Consider the following 25,844-nt stretch of genomic DNA (forward strand, 5'->3'; position numbering starts at 1 on the left):
TTCTTTCCTCAGCATGGTTGATTCTGCTGTTAATACTTGGGATTGTATTCTGAAATTCCTAAAGTGAGTTTTTCAGCTCTATCAGATCAGTTTGGTTCTTTTTTAAAATGACCATTTCTTCTTTCATCTCCTGTATCATTTTATTGTATTACTTAGAATCCTTGGATTTGATTTTGACTCTCTCTCTGAATCTTGATGATCTTCATCCCTATCCATACTCTGGGTTTTTTTTTCTGCCATTTCAGCCAGTTTCAATCTGGGTAAGAACCATTGCTGAGGAACTGGTGTGGTCATTTGGAGGTAAGAAGACACTCTGGTTTTTTGAGTTGCCAGAGTTCTTGCACTGATTCTTTCTCATCTTTATGGGCTGATGTTCTTTGAATCCTTGAAGTTGCTGTCCTTTGAATGGGTGTTGCGGTGGTTTTTTTTTGTGTTTTTGTCTTGTTTTGTTTTTTTGCTTTCATCTTTGATGTCCTTGGGAGTTTGATTGTGGTATAAGAATGGTTGTGTTGACTGGCATCATTTCTGGAAGATTCTAGGGGGCCAAGCCCCAGCTTAGCACTGCTGGACTGCATGCTCTAACTCTGTGGATCTGTTATCAGGCCCCTGGCGTTGTTCTCTGGCCCCTTGAGGTTAGGAACCTACTGTGCTGAAGGGGCCAATGTGTCCCTGGACTGCTGGACACAACACTCTGGTGGGTAGTGCTAGCCAAAGTGCTTTGTTGGGTGGTGGCAGCAAGCTCTGTGCTCTTTTGCATGTGGCACCAGCAGCGATAATGCATTGGAGTGCACATTTCTTGGCTGGTATAGGGGTGCCAGCTCTTGTGCAGGTATTCATGATAGTGGCAGCACAAGATGGAGTGGGGCTGCTGGCATTCATGTGTGCTTTCACAGTGGCAATGGTGTTGACATGGGGGTGGGGCGCTGGCTGCTGCAGACATGCTGACCTCCATCTAGGCATTCATGAAAGTGGTGGTGCTGGGAGGTGGAGGTGCTGGCATTTTTGTACACGTTCACACTGGCAGTGGTGTCAGTCTGGGAATGGGGTGCTGGTGGGCACGAGGCTGGTGGCCTCTGTGTGCATATTCACATTGGGTGGCAGTGCAGAGCCACTGGTCTCCCTGTGTGTGTTCATGCAGATGGCAGTGGAAACGGTGAGGGGGGAGCCACTGGTCTCCATGCACTCATTCATGCTGGCATTGGAGGTGTGGTGGAGGGATCACAGGGTGCACTCACACTGGCAGCAGTCACACCATAAGGTGTACACATCCACCTGTGGAGAAAGGGAGGTGAGGTCTTCTCATGTGCATGCATGTTGGCAAAGTGATGCAGGGGGTGGCAATGGGTGAGTGTTCACTGATAAAGAAAGCAACATGGGAGGCTGCAGTGGGGGAGGGGAACATGTCAGTGAGCTAGTGTATATTGGCAGGGACTGCTCTGCTGGAGCACTCTGAGGGTCAGGCACAGTCGGCCAGCATAGGAGCTATGACGTGGGCCCCTGAGAGGTACCTCAGTTGAGGTACCCCAGTTGGGCAGCCAGGCTGGGGCCCCAGAAGAGTCCAGCAGACAGGGCAGCACTCAGGTCAGACTGGCCCCATCTCATGGACAATGTTGCCGTGCTCTGTTCAGGTCCAACAGTTCCTCTAAGGCAGGGTGAGCTTTGGGGGGTGGGCATTCTGGCCACGCTCCACTGCATATGTTCCCACACCAAACTCTTTGGGCTCTGCATAGGCTGGAGTCCTGCCCCTACCACCTCTCTAAGCAGCTTTCTCTGCCATTTCCAGTGTCAATTTTGGGGTCTCATGCTTCCAGGATTCCAGAAGTCTGTAATGAGAGCAAGTTGCTCCTCACCTGTTGAACTCACCCCTTCCCCAGGAGTCACTGGGTGCCAGGAACAAGACCTGGTGCGTGGTAGTCCCATGCATGGTTCCCAGCTTCCTCCCTCTTCAGCCCCATATCTGTGTCCTGCCTCTGTCCATTCTCAATGCCTTTGCTCTGAAGGTCTGAGAGAGTATCAGTCTCCCCAGTGTCCCAGTCCCTTGCTAACAAATGATCCCCTGGCTGCGGCTAGTCTGCCATCTTGCCCCCTGTCCCTGTTCTTTTTTTTCAATCTTTGTGGCTTTAAATTCATTAGCACCTAGGAATAAGAGTGGATCACCTTTTCCTTTTCCTAATTTTAAAGAGAATACTTTTAACATTTCCCCATTAGGATGATATGTATTCCAGATTTTTAAAATATATCTTCTGTTAGGTTAAGTAAGTTTCCTTCTACTCCTAATTTGCTAAGTTTTTCTTTAAAATCATGAATTGAATGATGGGTGTTTTTTGTTTTTTTTTGTGGGGTTTTAAAAATATTTATAGTTTATTATTTAAGCTATTAATGTGCATTATATTTATGTATTTCTTAATTTTAAAACATCTTTACATTTCTGAGAAACTCAACTTGATAGTGGTATATTAACTTTTTTGTTATAAGTTTAAGGGATACAAATGCAGTTTTTTTTTTTAAGTGGATATACTGTGTAGTGGTGAAATCTGGGCTTTTAGTGTGACCATCAACCAAGTAGTGTACATTGTACCCATTAAGCAGTTTCTCATCCCTCACTCCCCTGCAACCGTCCTGCCCTTCTCAATCTTCAGGGACTATTATTCCATACTCTGTGTCCATGGGTACACTCTATTTAGCTCCTACTTGCAAGTGAGAACACACAGTGGTTAGCTTTCTGATTCTGAGTTGTTTCACTTAAGATAATGGCCTACCGTTCCATCCATGTTGCTGCAAAAGGCATGATTTTTATATACTGTGGGAGTTAATTTTCTAATGTCTTGTTTAGGATTTTTTAATATTTATCTTCATGAGTGAAATGGGCCTTTAATTTTCCTTTCTCATATTGTCCTTGTTTGATTTATATATCAGGATTATACTGGCCCTATACAAATAAGATGGCTGATATTCCTTTATTTTCTGCTCTCTAAAATACTTTATAAAAGATTCAGAAAATCTGTTTCTTGAAAGTTTGGTGGAACTTTCCAAAGGCCTGGTGTTTACTTTCTGTGAATATTTTTAACTACAATTTCTTTAAAATACTTTCCTTATCCTTAGTTATATCTCCTTTTTCATTTATATGATTATCTATTTGCATTTTCTCTTTTTATTATTGATCAATGATTATCTATTTGCATTTTCTCTTTTTATTATTGATCAGTCTGTTCTGAGATTTTTCTTTTCAAAGATTAATTTTCTTTTTGAGTTTGATGTCTGCTTTAATTTTTAGTATTGTAGTATCTATTTCTTAGATTTATTCTTTTTTTCTAATTTCTGTGTTGGGCACATAATTTCTAGTGGATTCTTTGCACTATTAAAATTTTAATCCCCTGAAGTTCATGTAGATGGGTGAATCCTGAAGGATTCCAACAAGTTTTGACCCAGAAAGGATCAGCGCTGAAGACATGCTCCCTCCCTTGCTGCTGCCAGCCCTTCCCACAGAGGGCCTGCCATAGGTGGTCATCTGAGGGGCAGTTTTCTCCAGGGGATGGTTTCAAAACAGGCGTTCAGTGTTCAAATGTGCTCTTGGCTTAATTATTCATATTTTTATTTATTTTACTTGTATTTGTTAGGTCAGAAAACTGTTAAGGTGTGGAACTGCTTGGACTGAGAGAGACTGTAATCCCTTATGCTTGAGATTAGGAACCTAGGTGATGGTGTTTAAGGTCACACGGCAGTTTAGGAATGGAGTTGGACCCAGGCCATGACACCTTATAGCCTGTGCACTTTTCACTCAGCCAAACACCTCCTCTACACAGGAGAGTATCATTTTATAAAGTGGCAAGTTCACCTGCATGACCCTGTTTAAATATGATTAACATACAAAGCTCCTTTTTGTAATTCCAGAAAATGCAACTGGGGGAAAGTAAAAACTGTGCAACTTGCTTGTACCACAAATGCTTTTGTTTTGTTTTTCTCACCAGCATTTATTCAATATTTGTCTGTGCCTATTGCGTGCCAAGGATTTATCCTGCAGCATTTTAACATGAACTTAAGGCTCACTCTGAATATTTTTCTTTTTACTTTTTGACTTCAGAGTAGAATGGCTTGCAGAAAGGAAATAATGAAGACATCTGCAGAAAGGAAATAATGGAGACATCAAGGGTTAAATAAGCAAATGATCATTTATCTTTAACACTGTGGCAGAGACCCAATGTTGTTTCTTACAGTAAAACAGTGATAATCTTGTTTCTGAAGAAAAATAAAATCAGTACTTAAAAATGATGTATCCTGCATACCTTATTTTAAAGGAAGAATATTTATCTTAATTTTGCTGAAGTCTCTTTTGTTTCCCTTATGGGATCTTACTACCTTTTTTCAGAGATAGGACTTGGATTGTGAATTGGTTTGTATGGAGCAGAAGTTTCTCTGAGACTCCGCGTTCTTAATAGCCCCAGGAGGTGTTGTACAAGTTCTAAACATTCTGGGTTTGAAGCCAAGTCTTGGGTGGCTGTGTTGCTTTGCAGCTGTAGTTTAAATTAGAAACATTCTAGTTTACAGAGATCTAGATTTTTTAAAAAGACCTTTATAGCATATAAAGAGAAAGCATTAGCCTCAGCTTACTTGATTCAGAATGAATTGAATGCAAAACATATTCAGATTAAAGAGACATGTACCTTTGAGAGTGTTTATAATGAGAGGCAATTAATCTCACTGTTAAGATAGAGCTTACTATGAATTTAAATTTTATGTTGATTGCTTTAAATAAACCTCACCTTCATTCTGCCCTCACATGTCTTCAGGTGATCGGTTATGTTTGTTTATAATGTAAGTATGAAAATCCTGGTCATAACTGGTAATAGAACAACATACAGATTGCAGGCACTTCATCTGTGTTTTGATACAGTGTAAATGAGCCCATTTTCCCTACCTCCCGAGCATGACCTTGGAGGTTTGGTCCTACAGCTTGTCTTATCATACACCACCCACCCCATGCACACACAAAGTCAGGCACACACACCTCAAGAACGCTTCACCAGGCTTCAACATTGTATAGCCTTACAGCACACTAGACTTTGGATTCCATTGAAAGACTGCAAGAAAATTGTTCCACAAGATGCTAATCCAGAGAACTTAACTTTTGAGTAAATACTAGAGGTATTGATTGACATCTGCATATGGAAATTTCCAGATGCTGCATGCTGCTTTGGGACTATTGTAGCCTTTCCAAATCCTCGCTTCTCTGTCCAGATATTCATCCTTCACTCAATACCGATTTCTTCCCATTGTGACTGTTTGCAAACTTTTGACATTGGCCCTATGGATTCTTCCCAAAGCATTTTCTCTCTCATAACTCCAAAAGACTACAATAATTTATAAAGCTCATAATATAAACAGAAAAGAAGAAAATAGTGTAAAACCATGGTTTTATAAGCAAAAATAAAAAGGTATGAAAACAAGTACCAAAGTCTCTTAGTTCTTAGAAAAAAGATGTAGAATGAAGAAACTAGAAGACATTTTGTGTTCATAACATTGAGTTTAATCTGCAGGGTAACTGAGTTTTAAAGGTTTTGGAGTCAGGCAGATGTGGGTTCTAGTCTAAATTGTGGCTGACTTTACCAATGTGACCTTGCATCAGTTACTTCCCCTTAAAAGTCTGTTTCCTCATTTGCAAAATAAGAACAAGAATAGTAATAATACCTGCTGCTAGAGTTGTTACCAATATCAAACAGGAGAACAAATGTAAAGCTGTTGGCACAGGGCAGGGCTCATAGTGAAAGCTCAACAAATGGCAGAATTTATTATTTATTGTTATACACATTAATAAAAATTGTACAGATGGTATGACTTGATTTTCACTTTGGGACTTAGTTTCTCTAAAATGAAAAGGTTTGTACTACACATTACCTCCTAACATCTTTTTCTAGCTCACTGGTTACAACTTGAATAGAACTAATAAATTTATATACAGACTGAAAACTCTACATCGTCTAGACTTGTGAAGGACTAGAAGAGAGTCTCAAGTTGCAGAATGTCAGAAGGACAGTGATGTAGGTGAGGAAACAGGGATGGAACTTCTCATGATAAATGTCCCTTTTCTGAAGAGATTGAATATTAGAAACTCGGAGCCTGCCTGGTATAGGGTGAGATAAACATATATAGTGTTGCACAATTAAGCAGGACATGGAGACACTGATTTATTAATGGATCAATTCATTTTTTGTTCAATTAATAAATGAGCAAAAAATAAGCCCAACCTGCTTCATTAAATATTTATTTTCAATGCATTTAATATCCTGCTTCATTCCATAAAATGAACATTTCAAGGTGGCTGAAAATGCTTTAGGCCAAAATGAGATTGGAAAACCCTTGCCTCATGCAGTTCTGGGAAGTTGGACATAAAATGGTGTAAGCTGAGCTCCTTATTCTGAGGAGCAAGACATTATATGGAATATGGAAAATCACTGCTTGTTTTGAAATAGCTACTGTTTCAATTAGGGAGGAAAAGGAAAAAATATGTAATTTTGATCACATCTAAAAATAAGTAGTCTTCAAAGATAAAGTACACCTACATATTCATGATGGCGAGATTACGAAATAGGTCTTGGGGTGTGTCCCAACTGTGAACTCTGAATTGTCTTAGCAATGAATAGATAGAGGATGGCACTAGGGTACAGGAAAATAAATACTAGGAACACGTAATATTGTTAGCACTAAAATCCATCTGGCTCCTTCTACCAACTGTCCAAAATTTCATGTTTCTACTAGGTCTGGGGACCAAGAAAAACTCTTATGACTTTGTAAATATTGATGGATTGTTTTCTCTAAGGCATTTCACATATTAGAAGGTCAGTGAACCTCAGAAATTCCTTGTCCCCTGTTACACCCAATTTATTATATAATTTTGTATGCTCTTGTATGTGAGTCTTAATTCCCAAATAATATCCACAACAATTTGTTTATATTTTTGCCTTTTCAGATTTGAAGTTGAAGATTTTTCAGGTCATAATATGATGTTGCTAATTTTGTTCCTCGTGATAATTTGTTCCCACATTTCTGTGAACCAAGATTCCGGTAAGGAAAAACTGGAAAGAATTCTTAATTTTGATTATAGAAAATAGATAATACATGAGTTTGACCTATTTAAAAGTTACAAGTTTTGTATCACTTTGTTTTGATTTTGATGGTAGTGAGATTAAGGGCGGTAAGTCAAATTCTTTGTAAGGTCACTCCGTATTCCTTTGAAGATCATTTGTTTCTGGATCTTATTCCTTGTTAATAATAGATATGAGAGCTGTCATTTTGTCCTGCTTCAACCCCTTTTAGGTCTTCTGGGAGGTTGCATAAAAATTCTGTTAATATTAGGCTCGGGCCTGGAAAACTTGGAATGTCCCATCCTAATTCATTTGTGTCAAAAGGGTGTCTTGGTTTAGTGTCCAGATTTGCTCCAGATTAAATTATTTGGCTGCTTATTGTGAAGAAAGTGCTTTTTCCCTGGAGAGAAAGCTTCATAGCACTGCCTTCTGTCTGTTGGCAATCTCTGTCCTGTGGACTTTAGACACTAACACACCCTTAACCACCTCACCATCTCCTAAATAATTGGTTCTTGTCCAGAGCAACTTACATTGGCTTTTACAGCTTCCTCGAGGACACTGACCTTGTAAGCAAGTTTTGTGAAGACATAAACCAGACTTTGCCCTGCAAACATCTTCCTTTGATGTATCTCTAAGCCTTGAGCTTCTCAAGTAGAAGCCATGATTTTTCCTCCATTGTTTCATGGTTCAGACGTAGTGATGGACCTTATCAGAACCTGAGTCCACCTTATGTGCCACTCATCTACATTTCCTTTCTCCACAAAAGATGTAGGGTTTCATTCATGAATAGAAAGTCACTGGTGGTCACAAATCAAGCCACCCATGGCAGGGCTCCCCTGGCATTCTTCACAGGGTTTCAGGCTTCTTTGGGAGGGAGGTGTTGATACACTCTCACTTATTTCTTCCCCTGAGATGCTGCTGGCTGTATAATCATGAAAAGAATCTCAGAGTGGTTAGATTTGGGTTATTTAAAAGACAAGAAATTATTTTACCCATTATGCCTCGATCAGATGGCCATAAAAGGAATGAAATAACACACAGGGCTGCCAAAGCTGGTTTCCCAGCCAGTGTAGAAAGGAAAATATTGAAGTTATTCCAATTTGATTAGAACTTACCTAGTAACCATTTTAGATAATTGGAATCTCAGAGTGAGGAGGTACCTTAGATATTTTCTAGTTGAATCTACTTACTTTAAAGAAGAAAAAACTAAGGCCCAAGTATATTGAATGTCTTGACAGAGCTCATAGAGTTAGCTGAAGCCAAAGTCAGGGTGTTCATGACTTGTTCCATCATGCTGTATTTTCTTAAACATACACCACACACATACTTCCCTCCCTACCCCAGACAAGAAATGGATCTTATGCTAAGGTAGAGAGAGCTCTGAGTTCAAACCAGCAGACCATTACTAAACAACAGTTAGTGTTTGAATCCAATGATTCTATATCATGTAAAAATGTAGTACCAGATAAGTAGTGTTGAATCTGACATTGAATGAAGCTTTAAAAGTTAAGCAAAGTATTACATTCCTATATAAAACTTATATTTTTAATGGAAACTAAAACTAGAATCCCTTTTCTAGCCCAAGATACGTTGGTGCCATCACATTTTGCATGTGTGAGAATAAAATTCACCAGTTATAATACAATGCTCATTCATGTAATTCATCAAAAATATTAAGATATTTAAAATAACCTTGAAAAAGATTGACTATTCCATGTTTTTATGATTTATAGATTTTTTTAAACTTAATGTGACTGTTTGGAATGTAAAACTTATATGTTTTTAAGTTAATCAGATAAACTGTTGTGTTGCTTAAATGAGAAAGGCCATCTTTCAGATTTTACCATTAAAGTGAATTTGATGGAGTTTGAGTTTCAATTAAAATTTTTATCTAGTTGACATAGTTGAAATCAAATTCCAAAAGCCAAAAAAACTACAAGAGGAAATTATCCACAAAAGGTATAAAACCCATAATTTTTTATTTCTCTGTTCATTTCTGTTTTATTTTTCCAGTCACTATTGTTAATCACTATCTGTTTCTAATTAACCAATTCCTTGCAAAAGTTATGTTTAATTTTGTGATAAGTTCAAATAAGAAGTTGTTTAAAATAATCAGCCCAAGATACAGCTATTTCTTTTTCTTGAGAGAATGTGCAGTTGCAGGTTATTATTTTCGGTTTATTGGGAAGGTATTTTAAAAATAAAGAGGAAAGTACTTCCCCGCCATAGAGTTGGCATTAAATATGGCAGTAAATTTTTTAAAGTTTTCGGTTCATTCATATGTTTGTGGTTTTGCAGGCCCTGAGTATGCAGATGTTGTGTTTTTGGTGGACAGCTCTGATCGCCTGGGATCCAAGTCCTTCCCATTTGTGAAAATGTTCATCACCAAAATGATCAGCAGTCTCCCCATAGAGGCCGACAAATACCGTGTGGCCCTGGCCCAGTACAGTGATAAACTTCACAGTGAATTCCACCTGAGCACCTTCAAAGGCAGGAGCCCCATGCTGAACCACCTAAGGAAGAACTTTGGATTCATTGGCGGGTCCCTGCAGATAGGAAAGGCTCTTCAGGAGGCTCACAGGACTTATTTCTCTGCACCCACAAATGGGAGAGACAAGAAACAGTTTCCCCCAATTCTAGTGGTCCTGGCTTCATCTGAGTCTGAGGATGATGTGGAAGAGGCATCAAAGGCCCTGCGGAAAGACGGAGTGAAAATCATCTCTGTAGGGGTGCAGAAAGCTTCTGAGGAAAACCTGAAGGCCATGGCCACGTCTCAGTTTCATTTCAACCTTCGGACAGTCAGAGACCTCAGCATGTTTTCCCAAAACATGACGCACATCATCAAGGATGTAACAAAGTACAAGGAGGGAGCAGTTGATGACATCTTTGTAGAAGGTGGGCTTAGGATATGTGTATAGGAATGATGATAAAACGCTTTTGAAAAATTAAAATGGGGAGAGGATTGAAATTCTATGAATATTCCTATCCCCAAAATGGGCTGCATTTTCAGATGTTATGTACCCATCGTTTAAGAGAGTCCAGTGATTATGACCATTTTCAATTCAGTGAAGCCCAGAAGTCTTGGTTTTTCATGTTTCACTTATCTGTGTTGCCTGACATTCACAGACTTCTTAAAATTTAAGGATGCTTTCTCCCTGCCACCCAGCTGATCTCTGAGCTATTTCCCTGGGCTTTAGTTGCTATGTAGTTTTAGTACTGGTTCATTGAAAAGGTAAATTTGCTTCTAAAGAAATTCTTGACTCTTAAAACCACATAATATAATCATAGAATGTTAGACCTAAAGGCAACTTCCAGAAGTCCAGATCCCCCTGTTTTTTTGCAAGTAAGAACTTATATATATCCTTAGAAGTGATGTGCCTTGGCCCAGGGGCCAGGCTGTGACTTAAAGTCAGAGCTAGCAGGCCAGATCTCCCAATTCCCAGCCATGTAGTTTCAGCTCCAGACTGCCTTGCTTCCTGCTGCCCTGTTCTGAATTAGTTTTCCCTGTGTTCTGATCTGTGGCCAAACTTCTCTCCTGGTCTGTCCTCTTGTACTACTCTAGTAACAAGAATGGTCAAGAGTTTGTGATCATCATTCAAGTGAAGGGCAGGGGATAGCCAGTAAAAAACAATGTGTTCAAAGTGTACATGTCCAAATATGTTATATAGGAAACTCACATTATCCCTGATTAAATCAGTTTGAATGAGCTGATATATATACTTACCTATTGATAATAGAGAATGCTTTCCTTGGGGTCATCTGTGAAACTATGAGTCCTTATTACTAGCATCATTCCCAAATAAAAGAACTGAAAATGGAATTGCTATTTCGTTACTATCCCTTAGGAATATTTGGACTGTAACTGCTGACTATAGTGTGGATGATGCTTAAATGATTTTAATATGATAGCAATGGCTATGGTTCACTGAATGAATTTTATGTACCAGGCCCCATGCTAAGAATATTATCGCATTAAATCCCCATAACAACTCTATGAGATTAATATTGTCTCCCTTTTACAGATGAGGAAATTGAAGCCGGGAGTTTAGCTAAGATGTAGTATTTGAACTCAGGTCTCTTTAACCTCAACTTCATAATTATTTGTCTACCTCCTTCTCTAAGTGCATAACTGAGCTCTGCTGTATGGTCTTCATGCCTTCTAATGCTCACCAAAGATGCTGAACCACCAGCTAAAATTGTGCTTGTTTATTTCTTGCCACACAGCTTGCCAAGGCCCTTCTATGGCCGATGTTGTGTTCCTATTGGATATGTCAATCAATGGAAGTGAGGAGAACTTTGACTATCTTAAAGGATTCTTGGAAGAAAGTGTATCTGCCCTTGACATAAAGGAAAATTGCATGAGGGTTGGCCTTGTGGCCTATAGCAATGAGACAAAAGTGATAAATTCACTGAGCATGGGCATAAATAAGTCAGAGGTTCTCCAGCATATACAGAACCTTTCTCCCCGAACTGGGAAGGCCTATACTGGAGCTGCCATCAAAAAGCTCAGGAAGGAAGTTTTTAGTGCACGGAATGGCAGTCGGAAGAATCAGGGGGTGCCCCAGATTGCCGTGCTGGTGACCCACCGAGATTCAGAAGACAATGTGACAAAAGCAGCTGTTAACCTCCGACGGGAGGGTGTGACCATCTTCACCCTGGGCATAGAGGGCGCCAGTGACACCCAGTTGGAAAAGATAGCATCCCACCCTGCTGAGCAGTATGTCTCCAAACTGAAGACCTTCGCTGACCTGGCTGCTCACAACCAGACATTTCTGAAGAAGCTACGGAACCAAATAACACACACAGTCTCTGTCTTTTCAGAGAGGACCGAAACACTCAAATCTGGTAAGGTCTTCTGCTGAAAGAAGGGTTGTTTGGATTCTTTTTTTCTTCTCTTTCAAATATTCTGTATACAAAGTGGATTGGCTTGGGAAGATGTGGATGGGAAGGATAAGTTCCTAATTTTTTTACTTGAGCTTGAAAATATGAAGCCTAATTTGGGGACAATAAAAGCCATTGAGGTGTTGGCATGGGGAGAAGAGATTTCCCCTTTTAGTTCCTCTTTTGTGCAGCTTTAATTGGATTTGTTACTCATCCATGCTCCAGAATACCTTCCTTTGCTATTTTTCTCTCTTCTTTTGTCTTTCTCTCTTTTGCCTCTCACGTTCCCCTGCTCTTCCCTTTATTTCTTTATTCTTTTTATACTTTTCTCACCCAAATCATCTTCCCTCATTTCCAAATTCCAATTTAGAGAATAAACAGGAGTGTGATTTGAATGAAGAAAAAAGTAATTATGTAATTTGTTGTGGGGTACCATTCTAGCATCCACCAGTGCAGGGACAGAGACAGAAGGTGATGTATTTTATGTTTCATATATACACTTATAAATATTTTTATGTATTGGTATACATATAGATGTGTATATTCTTCCATAAATATTTATAGCATATTTACTACAAATGTCATTGTCTCACTCATGAATAGTAGCCTTAGTTAGATGACTAGGAGCAGTTAAGGAGTAAATAATTTGCTCAAGAGAGTTCATGGGCCCACAATGTCCAGTTAAATACCTGTCCAGTTAAACACCTTCTCCATTTCCCAACACACTACTTGACTTTTTGCTAAGCAGTTATTTACTAATGGGTGAAGTGTCTTGTAAAAAGCAGCTTCAAATTTTTTAAATCTCCTACTATATTCAGACTTATCCTGATTCATGGCAGAGAATTGGGGCAATAGTCTTAAGGTGTCAGAAGCGATTCATTTGGCTGAAGGGGATGTTAAGATTCCCCCATTTTAAGCTAACAAAGCATGTATTTTAAGCCTAGAAGCTGTTTCCCATTTTTCTGTCTGAAGAGGTTCATATTTGTTCTTCTTTCCATCTGCTCTCATTTCTTCTTCATGCTTGCTCAAATGCCACATGCAACTTATTGATTTCTTTTTAGGTTGTGTGGACACTGAAGAAGCAGACATCTATCTGCTTATCGATGGCTCAGGGAGCACCCAGGCCACAGATTTCCATGAAATGAAGACCTTCCTGTCAGAGGTGGTAGGGATGTTCAACATTGCTCCCCATAAGGTGCGGGTTGGGGCCGTTCAGTATGCTGACAGCTGGGACTTGGAATTTGAGATCAATAAATACTCCAACAAGCAGGATTTGGGAAAGGCCATTGAGAATATCAGGCAGATGGGTGGGAATACAAACACAGGCGCAGCACTGAATTTCACACTGAGTCTGTTGCAAAAAGCAAAGAAGCAGCGAGGAAACAAAGTTCCATGCCACCTTGTTGTCCTGACAAATGGCATGTCCAAGGATAGCATCTTGGAGCCTGCAAACAGACTGAGAGAAGAGCACATCCGAGTTTATGCTATCGGGATCAAGGAGGCCAACCAAACACAGCTGAGAGAAATTGCAGGAGAGGAAAAGAGAGTGTATTACGTGCATAACTTTGATGCATTGAAAGACATAAGAAACCAAGTTGTTCAAGAAATCTGTACTGAAGAAGGTAAGAGAAATCGTGGCTTTACCTACTGACCTTCACTCGCAAATTGCTATCCTGGCAATAATTGACATTGCTGCTTTAGAAAAACAACATAAATTACTAAGTTGAGATTTGTTAACTTATGTAACTGTGTTCTCTAGAACAAAGCTAAGAGCCCATTATACTGTTGTTCTAAATAATATCTGAAGCATAAGAAAAATATTTGGAGGAATTTCCCTAATAAGTATTAATCAGCTTCCTCTCACAATTTCTTGCCAGGATAGATATATGAGTGTACACCACACGTGTAATATGATAAAATGATTTCAGATTGTAAGGAGTACTTCAGGTTTATATGAATGTCTTTTTATACAGCTTTTATGAAATCATTTAGAGCTCCTGTTTTCAACCAGGAGTGATTTTGCACCCTTAGAGGTTATTTGTCAACGCCTAGAGACATTTCTGATGGTCATAACTGGAGGGTGCTCCTGTCATCTAAGAGGTAGAGGCCAGGGATACTGCAAAGCATTTTACAGTATCCTACAACACACAGACTTGGCACAGTAAAAATGATACCCAAGATGTCAATGGTGCTGAGGTTGAGTAACCCTGAGTTATGTATTTAAGCAAGTTACTAAATAACAAATAGAATATTCTCACTTTTATTGTCTTCTATGCTTTATTTACTACTAATTATTACTAAGTACACACGTCCATATAAAATTATTTGTGTTTTGGATTTTCCTGTTTACTCTGAACTTTTTACATGTAGCTGACTTGAATAAACATCACAGTTTTTCCTATGCAGCTTGCAAAGATATGAAAGCTGACATCATGTTTCTGGTGGACAGTTCTGGAAGTATAGGACCTGAAAACTTCAGCAAAATGAAAACATTTATGAAAAACCTGGTGAGCAAGTCTCAGATTGGACCAGATCGGGTGCAAATTGGTGTAGTCCAGTTCAGCGACATCAATAAGGAAGAGTTTCAGCTCAACAGATTCATGTCCCAAAGCGACATTTCAAATGCAATAGACCAAATGGCTCACATTGGACAAACCACCCTGACTGGTAGTGCCCTGAGCTTTGTGTCTCAGTACTTCAGCCCCACCAAGGGCGCCCGGCCCAACATCAGAAAGTTTCTCATCCTCATCACGGATGGTGAAGCTCAGGACATAGTAAAGGAACCAGCAGTAGTGCTTCGGCAAGAAGGTGTAATCATCTATTCTGTGGGAGTGTTTGGCTCCAATGTCACCCAGCTTGAGGAGATCAGTGGGAGGCCCGAGATGGTTTTTTATGTTGAGAATTTTGACATTCTGCAGCGCATTGAAGATGATCTTGTTTTTGGAATATGCAGCCCCCGTGAAGGTAGGCATGGGCATACTCACTAGCAGGACCATCCGAACAACAGATGTCTTTTTTAGCCTCTATTTATTGAATTTAATTCTATTTACATATTGTAAACTTTTGGTTTAATTGAAATGTTTCTCCTAGTGGCTTTGACCTGTTGAATTAAACAGACAGTGAGGAAGAGTTTTGGTTTACCTAGACCCATTCCCATTTGTAGGTAAATAGCACTACAGTGATGGATCTCCATTTAAGAAAAATGGTATCATACCAGTTCTTAGATCAGGTTCCCTAGAAGCAGAAGTTAAGTCAGGGGCTCTTTGGAAGTGATTTATTGAGGAGGTATTTTCAGAAGGGGTGTAGGAAACAGGTCAGGGCATGGGTAGGAACTGAACAAGGAAATCACCTTAGCTGGAGTCTAGTTTGGCCTGATCCCGTGGGGAGCTCCAGACCATGAATTACAGAGTTGGTCCTACCTTGAGGCGAGGGGCTCAGCCTTGTGTACCCTGTGTCACGTGGGCTACATGTGGGTTGCTGAGGCAGGCCTGGCATTTATCCTCCTGGGCAAGGTGGCTCCTCTTTGACCTACACATCTACTATATGTGGTGCTTATTTTTGCAATTTCTAAAGACCAATACTTGTATCAAATGAGATAATGTTTGTGAAAACACTTTGATAGTTATTAAATTTTATAAAGCAGGAATATACTAAGAGGACTTGAGCAATGGTTGCTTCAAAGGAAGTAAGGAACCTAGTCCCCACTGTCTTCCCATGAGACCGCAGAGTAATGGAAATGATCAAAAGTAGTGGGAATGTAGAGTAATGGAAATGATCAAATAAAAGCTCAGCCAAAATAAGGGGCTGATTTATATGTGACCCATAGGGCTTGATGACAGAGGCATTCTGAAAATGAAGGACATAGATCTGCATGGAGTTTAAAGGGAAGAGAGAGGAACATTGTTTGCTTATTCAAATAACAGTTCTGTTCAACTCCCACTGGAAGGTTTGGTGCTCATGATCTGTATTTTGTAGAAAAAGAGTACACCTGGTTTCTATTTCCTGGTAATTTCGCCCAGAACAAATACGAACTTTCTGAAGCGTTCTGACACTGAGTAATGTATTCCCAGTCTCCTGGGTAATCCAAGCAGGCTTCCCAGGCAGTCAAGGACCACGGGGACATAGTTCTTCTACGTAAATTCCCAAGTACAGCCAGGCTTTCTTGGGAATTTTGTTGATGGCCCTGTACATATGGCCTGCAATTAGTGGGGATAAGTACAATGGCTCTAAGGTTTTCAACAGCCCTTACATAGCCAGCAAGTGGCTGGCGAAAGAAGAAAATGTGGCAAGCCTCTGGGGGGTGGGTGCTTTCTCACAATTCCATTTCTCAAGAATGGATGAGTTAATGTTTGGATCATACCTTTCTATGGCCTGTAGAGAGAATGTGCTACATAAGGACTAAATAACAAACCATCTTACAATTCCCCTTCTCCAGAATGGATGAGTTAGTTTTGGAACACTGCACCTTTGGAGGGAACATGCTACACATGGATTAAGAATTAATTGGGTCTTTCCTGCTTTTCTGTTCCATGGTGCTGACCTCAGATTTAAAAAGTTAATAGGAGCATCGTGCTAGAACAGCTTAGTTGGACCAAGTGCGAAGTGGGCTTATTTCTATGATGAAACCCAAAAATGAAAATAGATGTTTCAAAAAAGTCAAAAAGTGAGGAAAAAGTAATTTTAAAAAGTCAGCCATCAGAGAATCATGAAAAATATACAGTGTTGCCAAATTCATTTTCATTTGGTCATTTCCCCAAGGTTTATATTAAGAATACAAATCTCAAGATCGTGGCTAAAATAAAAAGAAAAAAATTGTATAAATGAAAGCACATGTTGGATAAACCACTTATACAGGAAAATTTACACAGAATTGATTTTTTTAGTCCAAAGCTTTTAAAATTTTTTATTCCTGGCAATCCTGTGATTGTCACTTGACCCCATCCCACTCCCTGCAGTGGGCCCCCACTGACTCCCGCCTTATCTTACAAGCTCACCTAAGTGAGTATTAACGGTATACTTCCAGCACCAATGTATGTGTATTGTCCTCTTATCCAGGGAACTGACATTCTAATGCACAGCATGATCCCCATGGAGAGAAAACACTAGCAATTTATAAAAAGGTTGAGGCGTCTCCCATGCTGTCCAAAGCTAATCTCATATGGTTTACCTCTCTCTTCCTCTTTCAGAATGCAAGCGGATTGAAGTTTTAGATGTTGTGTTTGTCATTGATAGCTCTGGCAGCATTGACTATGATGAGTATAATATCATGAAGGATTTTATGATTGGCTTAGTGAAAAAAGCTGATGTGGGCAAGAATCAGGTCCGGTTTGGGGCTCTGAAGTATGCTGATGACCCAGAGGTGCTGTTTTATCTGGATGACTTTGGCACAAAACTGGAGGTAATTTCAGTGCTCCAGAATGACCAAGCCATGGGTGGCAGTACTTATACTGCTGAGGCACTGGGCTTCTCAGACCACATGTTCACTGAAGCCCGGGGCAGCCGCCTGAACAAGGGGGTCCCCCAAGTCCTCATTGTGATCACCGATGGGGAATCCCATGATGCTGATAAACTCAATGCCACGGCAAAGGCCTTGCGGGACAAAGGCATTCTTGTCCTGGCTGTGGGGATTGATGGTGCCAATCCCATGGAGCTGTTAGCCATGGCAGGATCAAGCGACAAGTACTTCTTCGTGGAGACTTTTGGAGGTCTGAAGGGAATATTTTCAGATGTGACAGCCAGTGTCTGCAACTCTTCAAAAGTAGGTAAGTTTTGCCAACTAAGTTTTTCCTAATTATTAGCAGAGGGACAAATGAGAGAGAAAGCAAAGCAATGGCTCTCAGGAACAAGTTTTCCAGAGAGGAGAGAAGGAGCTCTAATTGTTTCATAGGACTTTCTATATTATAAAATCTGAGGGTTGGAAAGACCTCAGGGATATTTCATTCAGTCTCCTCCCCAAAGAGAGATACTTTCTGCAGCATTTCTAATCACTTCTTCCTAAACTCTTCTAATGATGGGGAATTCAAAAGTTGTTTTGTTTTGTTTAGGCTTTTTTTTTAAGACAGGGTCTTGCTCTGTCGCCCAGGCTGGAGTGCAGTAGCATGATCACGGCTCACTGCAGCCTCAACTTCCAGGACTCAGGTGATCATCCTGCCTCTGCCTCCCCAAGGAGCTGGGACTACAGATGTGTGCCATAAGGCATGGCTAATTTTTTTTTTTTTTTGTAAAGACAGGGTTTCACTATGTTGCCCAGGCTGGTCTCAAACTCCTGGATTCAAGCCATCTGCCCCCCTTGGCCTCCCAAAGTGCTGGGATTACAAGTGTGGGCCACTACACTGAGCTGAATTCACCAGTTTTGAACAGCCTTCATTAGAACACATATGTGCTTACACATTTTTCCACCCACTAGTTCTTTTTCCTCTTTATGCAAGAAATCAAATTCTCCTCCTAAGAACCAGCTAGAATTGCCTGAAGTCTTCTTTCCTTCAGGCTAGAAGTCACCAGCTTCTTTGCTTATTTCAATTGTGGCACAAGGTCATTTAAAATGTGAAGCCCAGTATTAAAAACTTTGTTCCAGCCTCAGAAGTTTCCAGGACAGAGCATAGTGGGGCTTCTATTCTGGCAGCTGGAGATTGCATTGCTGCATGTATGTATGTATTCCTTCCTTCATCATTTTTCTATCATTTTATACTTTTGGTTCAGAGAAAGATTGTTCTCTACTTAGTTTCCTGAGTATTTTTCCCAAGATGTATTTTACTAAAGATACTAAATGTTTTTACTAGATGAATTGCTATTAATTCATGATTCCAACATCTAGATATAGTAGTTCTTTTTAAAACTCATCTAACTTCTCTGGTTTTCCTAAGCCTTGCCTCCTTAGAATGCAGCTACTATCTTTTTCTTTCACAAAACTAATAAAATCTTTCTGGGTCTTACTGAAAACTGGGACAAATCTCTTCCTTCCTTGTAGCCATTGTCTAAAATTGGATCTATCCTTCTCCAGTTCACTGTAGAAGTTGACATTGCATTTTCATATTGAAAATTCTCCTTGGGACAGAAAAACAGTACTAGATTTCCTTTATTGAAATCTGAAACAATTTAATAAGTTAACCAATTCCTAAAGGATCGATTTACCATATTTCTTCTTAACACTTTCTTGCTTACCTGGACTTCAGGAATCTCAGATACCTTTAATATTTCTGAGGCTATGATGAGAACTAAGTTCGGAGAGTGGTGAGATCACTGGGGAATTCATGGAAACGATCATGCTTACCAGAAAGCTAACGAACACACATGTGCCAAGCATAACTCATTCATTGGCAGTGGTCTCTCATGTTCTTCTTGTTTTATATTTGCTGTGTTAATATGGGGGAAGCATCTTTATATTGCATTGCTTGTTCACAAATATTTTTCTCAAATAGATATTTTTGCCTACATACAGCAGAAAGGGGCTGATAAAAAGGAAAACTGACTAGATACAGACCAAAAGGCATCCTTTTAAAACCTCTTCTCAATATGCCCTAATGAACTAGAAAAATATTTATTGGCTCAAATGACCAGGGAGGCTAAATCAATAATATGAACTATCTGCCTCTTTGTTTGAATCCCTAAATGTATGTGTGTTTTGTTTTCTCTTGGTGTGCTACTATTGTCACCAGGCTTTCTGGAAGAGCTGAGGCTAGGTTGTAGATGAGAACAAGTTTTCCGTAGCACTGGCCCAGTTCTCTGGCATCTCAGAAAATAAAATGGCCTAATACCAAATCAACAAGCCAAGAGAAGCATAAAAAGATGTGTGAGTGATTCATTCCTTGTACTGACTTTAAGAACTGATCATTTGCCTTTATTTCCTCTACAATTATTGTGACCACATGCTAGCATAAGATAAGAAACCACTTTCAGAAATATTTCTATATAGCTGCAAACTTTTTTTTTTTTTTTTTTTTTGAGACGGGGTCTTGCTCTGTCACCCAGGCTGGAGTGCAGAGGCACGATCTCGGCTCACTACAAGCTCCGCCTCCCGGGTTCACGCCATTCTCCTGACTCAGGCTCCCGAGTAGCTGGGACCACAGGCACCCACTACCACACCCAACTAATTTTTTTAATTTTTTTTAGTTGAGCCTGGGTTTCACCATGTTAGCCAGGATGGTCTCGCTCTCCTGACCTTGTGATCTGCCCGCCTCGGCCTCCCAAAGTGCTGGGATTACAGGAGTGAGCCACCGCGCCCGGCCTATAGCTGCAAACATTGAATTTACTCTTGGTGGATTAAGGAAAGAATAACAATCTGGGTTTTCTGTTGTTCCTTCTCTTCTTTGTAGATTGTGAAATTGACAAAGTAGATCTTGTTTTCCTTATGGATGGTTCAACTAGCATTCAGCCAAATGACTTCAAGAAAATGAAGGAATTTCTGGCATCTGTTGTTCAAGATTTTGATGTCAGCCTCAACAGAGTGCGAATAGGAGCGGCCCAGTTTAGCGATACCTATCACCCGGAGTTTCCACTGGGAACTTTCATAGGTGAAAAAGAGATATCATTTCAGATTGAAAACATCAAGCAGATCTTTGGAAACACACACATCGGTGCTGCACTCAGGGAGGTGGAACATTACTTCAGGCCAGACATGGGCAGCAGGATAAATACAGGTACCCCACAGGTGCTGCTGGTCCTTACAGATGGCCAGTCCCAAGACGAGGTCGCCCAGGCCGCGGAAGCCCTGAGACACAGAGGTATCGACATCTACTCCGTGGGCATTGGGGATGTGGATGACCAGCAGCTCATTCAGATCACCGGGACTGCAGAGAAAAAACTGACAGTGCACAACTTCGATGAACTGAAGAAGGTCAATAAAAGGATCGTTCGCAACATCTGTACCACAGGGGGTGAAAGCAGTAAGTGTTTAGCAAGTTCTTCATATCGATTCCCTACACCATCTTCTCTGGCATTTTCTTCCAGCTCCATTGTCATCCACTGGGGCTAGTGGGAGAATTTAGATTTGTGCCTCTGGATTTCAAATTGAGCTTTTCACAGTTATTAAATATTTGTCTTGACCTGTGGATTGAGAAACAGGGTGTTTGATATCCTGTGCCCTTTTTTCTCCCTGTCTCCGGGGGGAGCATGCCTCCTTTGTGAGTGGGAATGCCTGCCTTCAGGTGTGAGGAAAAGGCCATTGTTTGCAATCTGGCTGGTTTCAGAGGTTGAAGAGCAATGCCTCAAAGAAAGGAAATATTTGACTGATTTTTGGTTGCTTGGCAATAGGGCCTATAGGGCTGCCAAGAGCTGTGGTACAGGTAGGTAAGAAACCTCCCTAGAGGTTTATATCTTTATTATGAATTTTACTGCAGAAATTAGTAAATATCTTCTTTACAATTAGTGCATTTTGACACTTTTTTCAACAGATGGAAGTAAAGTGTCTTAAAGGAGAAGTCACTTTTTCTGTTATAAAGTTATCTTATGGGTTGGTTATGATTCTATGTAACTACCAATGGTAAACATTAATCCCAGATTTCCACTCAAAAAAAAAAGTTGCAAGGTCATTAAGAGGCAGCTCTGAAGACAGACAGCCTGACAGCAGATCCCTGCTCTATGGCCATTTTTTTCTGGGACAAGTTGCCTAACTTCTCTAAGTTTAATTTTTTCACCTTTGAAATGTGAATAATAGCAGTACCTAGTTCAAAAGAACATTGTGAGGATTAAATGAGAAAATGCATATTTAAACTTTAATGAGCATAACACCTGAGATATAATTATAAAGTGCCTTCATTTTTATCTACCAGTGACCATTAAATTTATGAATGGGAGCTAGCTCTTCCTTTGCCCATCATCACTTTCAGGAAATAAAAGAACCTTCTTTTGGTGATTAATATGTCCATCCCAGTGTAATGTTAAAACTTTACATTTTATTCAAGGTTACCCCACATTTCCAGCTTGCTACAGGCTGCCTTGCTGTGAGAGAAGTGGTTGACATTTCACCCAATGTTCCCGGACTTTCACTGCACTCCCCATCTTCCAGGTGCTGCTCCATCTTACTAACCATAGTTTCTGGCCTCTCCAGAAGGAGAAGGTACTAGGAAAGGGGGAACAACTAAAAGGGTACAGGAAAGTTTTTAATCTGATGGCCCTTATCAGGAATTGGTTTTCTCTGAAAATAGCCCATGTCTAAAGCTGGGTCCATTCATAGGTCCTTCAAAGATTCCACCTCCTGCCCCACATCATCACCGCCCCAACCAAGCCACCTTTGTCTAAAGATCTCTCCATCACAGTTTTTTTTTTAGGAGGCTAAGTATGTCTCTATTCCAGAGTGTCCCTTATGCCTTTCTCAGCCTCTGGGCATCTGCTGATGCCTCCAGCTTTGTTCTGCTGAGGTTTCTCTGCCCCCTCCAGGGGCTTCTTAGATGGGAGATCAGAGGAGCCCACAACAGCTTGCTCTTCTACTCAGCCATATCAGCTCCATGGTCAACAATAACATATCGATTGCCCTAATAAAAACTGGGAATCACAGCCCGCCAGCGTGATTGCCTCTTCTTTGTAGGGAGGGCAATATTCCATCCTGTGTCTCATGCTTTAGAATTTCCAGGATTAGGTTATCTCCAGATTATCTCTGAAAGCCCCTCTCTCAGCTTGAAAAGGAAGTCACCCACTCTCCTTGCGTATATGTGTGTGTGCCTGATGGGAGAGCCCACAGCACATCAACAGCTCTCTCCAAACACTTTTCCAAACTGCAGTCTCAAACCTTTAATAAGACCTGATGTGCAGGTTAAAGGTTAAGAGTTCTGTAGTTGATTTGGGACTACTGACTCTCTAAGTCCTGCTTCACATACTTTGGAATGTATCTGATTACCTCAGCCAAACCTTCCACATTAATTTCTTGTTTCATGTGAAATACTCAAGCCCAATTATTAGGCAGAAAATTCTCTCTGGACCATCCAGTTTCTATCTGAGTGTGATGAAAGAAAACCATGTGGAAAGTAAAAAACAGAAGTATGAACTCCAAGTAAGTAATGAGTTATTTTTTAAATAGTCATGAATGCAAAAAAAAAATAAGAAAAATACTCTATATTAAGATAAACTTGAGGTTATTACTCCAGCAAGGAAGAATGTGAGGCAGGCTGTGAGCTGAGGACTGACGAAGCTGGAATGAACACTGATAAAGCTTCAAAGGCATGTACAAATATATTAGGGGATGCCAGTTCTTTTTAAACTATAAATCCCAAAACAAGGAAATCAGACAGTAGCTGGGTACGGTTCAAAACAAACTGGACTTAAGGCCTGAACACTTGCTGTGCTTCTTATTAAAATATGCATAACTTTGGAGATGTCAGTACCATTTCTGAGTCTTAGTTTTCTGGTTTGTAAATCTAAATAATCTCTAAAAGTTCCTCTAATTGTATACTGTGATTCAACATATGTGAAAGGGAGGTCAGCCGCATGGAGGTATGATGGAGGTGACTAAGAATCATTATTTTTTGAGCATCTACGAAGGGTCAAGCCTGGTGTTCTAAGCACTTTAAATGTACTATCTCACTCAATTCTCCCAACATCTTACATGGTTGGTGTTTTTGTTTTCATTCATAAATGTGGAAACTGGGGTTCAAGGGAATATTGGTAGCCTGGTCTAGATCATACAGGAAGTAAGACTAAGCACATTTTGAAACCTAGGGTTGTCTGACCCCCGTCTGTTCCTCTCACCACCCCCATCCCTGACTTTTTTGTTAAATTAAGCTGTTTTCTTGATATAGTTATTGTCTAGGTTATCTGATATTGACATTATAAAGAACTAATATCTAAGTGTTGTGCTTCACCAATTAATAGCTGGAGCTTATTAAGACATCATAGGTTTGTATCTTTGAAATTGTTTCCACAAGCTGATATTCCCTAAGGAAACCACTTCCTGCTGTCACTTCCAATAACATAATCTAGTAGTAGAACTAGCAACCTGCATGACTTGTCATCACTGGCTAACCAGGAAGTGGTAGAATAAGGTGGTTCAGCATGTGGACTCCAGAGAAGTCTGGATCTGAATCCCAAGTGTGAGAGACACAGTGTTAACTGTGAGATCGTGGGCAAGCTTCTCTGTCATAGCTTCTTCATCTGCAAAATGAAAAAGAGCTTCTACTTATTCTGTGTCTTATGAGGAGAAGTGAGACAGTGAATTGGAAGTATATGGTAAGTGTTCATTGAGAGTTAGCTAATATCATAGCATGTTGCTGAGAGTACCATGAAGGGATGTCTTGAATGAAAATTTGTGGAGTAATGGGGTTAATTCACAGAAGGACAATTTACCAAGAATTCCTTAGTTTAGGGACTTAAATATTTTAGCCACATTTCAGAGCTATATTCAAATTTAATAAATATACATGGTATTTTCTTAAGCAACTGTTTTCTCACCTTTATCCATGCTTATTTTCTTGGTTTTTCTTTGAGACTGGCTATTCTGTCCACTAGAGGAGACTTTGAGCAATTTTTAGGATGTGGAGGTTCTGCCTGTTTTTTTAGCATGGAGCCATGATTAGGTAGCAGAGAATCAGGAGCATCTCTCATCTGATGTATCTATCATTATGGATAGATGAATCAAAAGGGAGACTGAGCAAAAGATTAGTCTCATTAGGGTAAGAGACAACCTCAGGATTTGATTCAAGAGATGTGAAAAATATAAGGAAAAAAATAGATGTTCATGTCCAACTCTTCTTAATAAGGAGCTCTTTTTATATTCCTGCCTTAACTGGGTCTGGGTTCTCCAGAAAACAGAGCCTGAAGCAGAGTTTACATGCCAATACTTTATTGGGAGTGCAGTCCCAGGGAAGCAAGAGTGAATGGAAGGGAAGTGATGCAGGAAAGGAGGGGAAAGTAAATACAAGGTAGTATCTTACCAAGTTAGCCACAGCTTAAGAAAGCATAACTGGTGTGTTGGTCATGCAGAACATCACTAGAGAAGCCCTATAAAACCACCGTGTATACCAGCCCAGCAGAGGGAATAAAGGAGAGGATTTACCTGCCAATTGCTTCCCATCTACTGCCTCTCATAAGTCAGAGAGTTAACTTCCCTACACTACTGGGTTGCGTTATCCAGCCCCTTATGGAAACTGCTGGGGAAACCAGAAACAGGTCCCACAGTGCACTACACCTAGGGCAGGAAATGCTGAAGGGACCAGGGCCTCCCTAAGTTCACGTGGGTTGCACACGGGCACCAGAGCCAAGGTGGCCGTTCTGCAGTGAGCATGGTGGAGGCTGTGTCAAAGCCAGGCTGTCACTTCCGCGGTTAGCAGACTAAGGATGGTGGCAGCTAGGGCTCTTCCGTGGACAAATGTCTACGCCTTGGGAAAGGGAGGAAGCAAATCTGGGAGGTATATAAACTGAGTCTCTAACAGTCCCTAGCTATACTTTATAGATCATCCTTTCTTTTTTAATCTAAAATACCCCATCTTTCAAAGTCCCAAACAGATTTCTCTCCTATCCCAGCTAATAACTGCCACTTTCCCCTTTATTTTCTCAAGAATCTGTCTTCTAATCTTACAAATGTACCCTAGCCTCTTGACAGTATTTCTTAATACCAAGAATCTGCCATCATCAGCTCCAATTAAGTACTGTCTTTATAAATTAATAATTAGAATCAGCTTTTGGGCTTGGCAGGAAACAATGAGACTATAACTGTCTGATCCAATTCACTCTTTTCTGTGCTTTTGTATTTTTACTTTGAAATATATAACCCCCTTATTTTTATAGACAAGAAAATCAATGCCCAGAGAGGATAAGAGTTGCCAAAAGTAGTTTGGCAGTAACAGAATGGTGACCAGCATGTGACTGAAACTGAACTTCTGTCTTCCCACTCACAGACTTGCCCCCCAGGATTCCACATTGCTATTTGGAGGACTAGTCAAGGGCTCAGCGGGCTAC

At 40.3% G+C, this 25,844-nt stretch overlaps 1 protein-coding gene across 2 annotated transcripts in view; it reads left to right on the top strand.

Annotated features, from left to right (window-relative positions):
* The window catches only part of COL6A6 (collagen type VI alpha 6 chain), a 151,071-nt gene that overhangs the window by 36,254 nt on the left and 88,973 nt on the right, over window positions 1-25,844 (top strand). For both annotated transcript variants that reach the window (XM_063807159.1, XM_009446459.5), the window contains exons 2-8: window positions 6,965-7,059; window positions 9,378-9,974; window positions 11,304-11,924; window positions 13,022-13,582; window positions 14,367-14,924; window positions 17,147-17,722; window positions 20,273-20,842. In XM_063807159.1, coding sequence (XP_063663229.1) covers window positions 6,965-7,059; window positions 9,378-9,974; window positions 11,304-11,924; window positions 13,022-13,582; window positions 14,367-14,924; window positions 17,147-17,722; window positions 20,273-20,842 — 3,578 coding nt within the window. The remainder of the gene's footprint in view (window positions 1-6,964; window positions 7,060-9,377; window positions 9,975-11,303; window positions 11,925-13,021; window positions 13,583-14,366; window positions 14,925-17,146; window positions 17,723-20,272; window positions 20,843-25,844) is intronic.

This window comes from Pan troglodytes, chromosome 2 (assembly GCF_028858775.2).
Source record: "Pan troglodytes isolate AG18354 chromosome 2, NHGRI_mPanTro3-v2.0_pri, whole genome shotgun sequence".
Lineage (NCBI taxonomy): Eukaryota > Metazoa > Chordata > Mammalia > Primates > Hominidae > Pan > Pan troglodytes.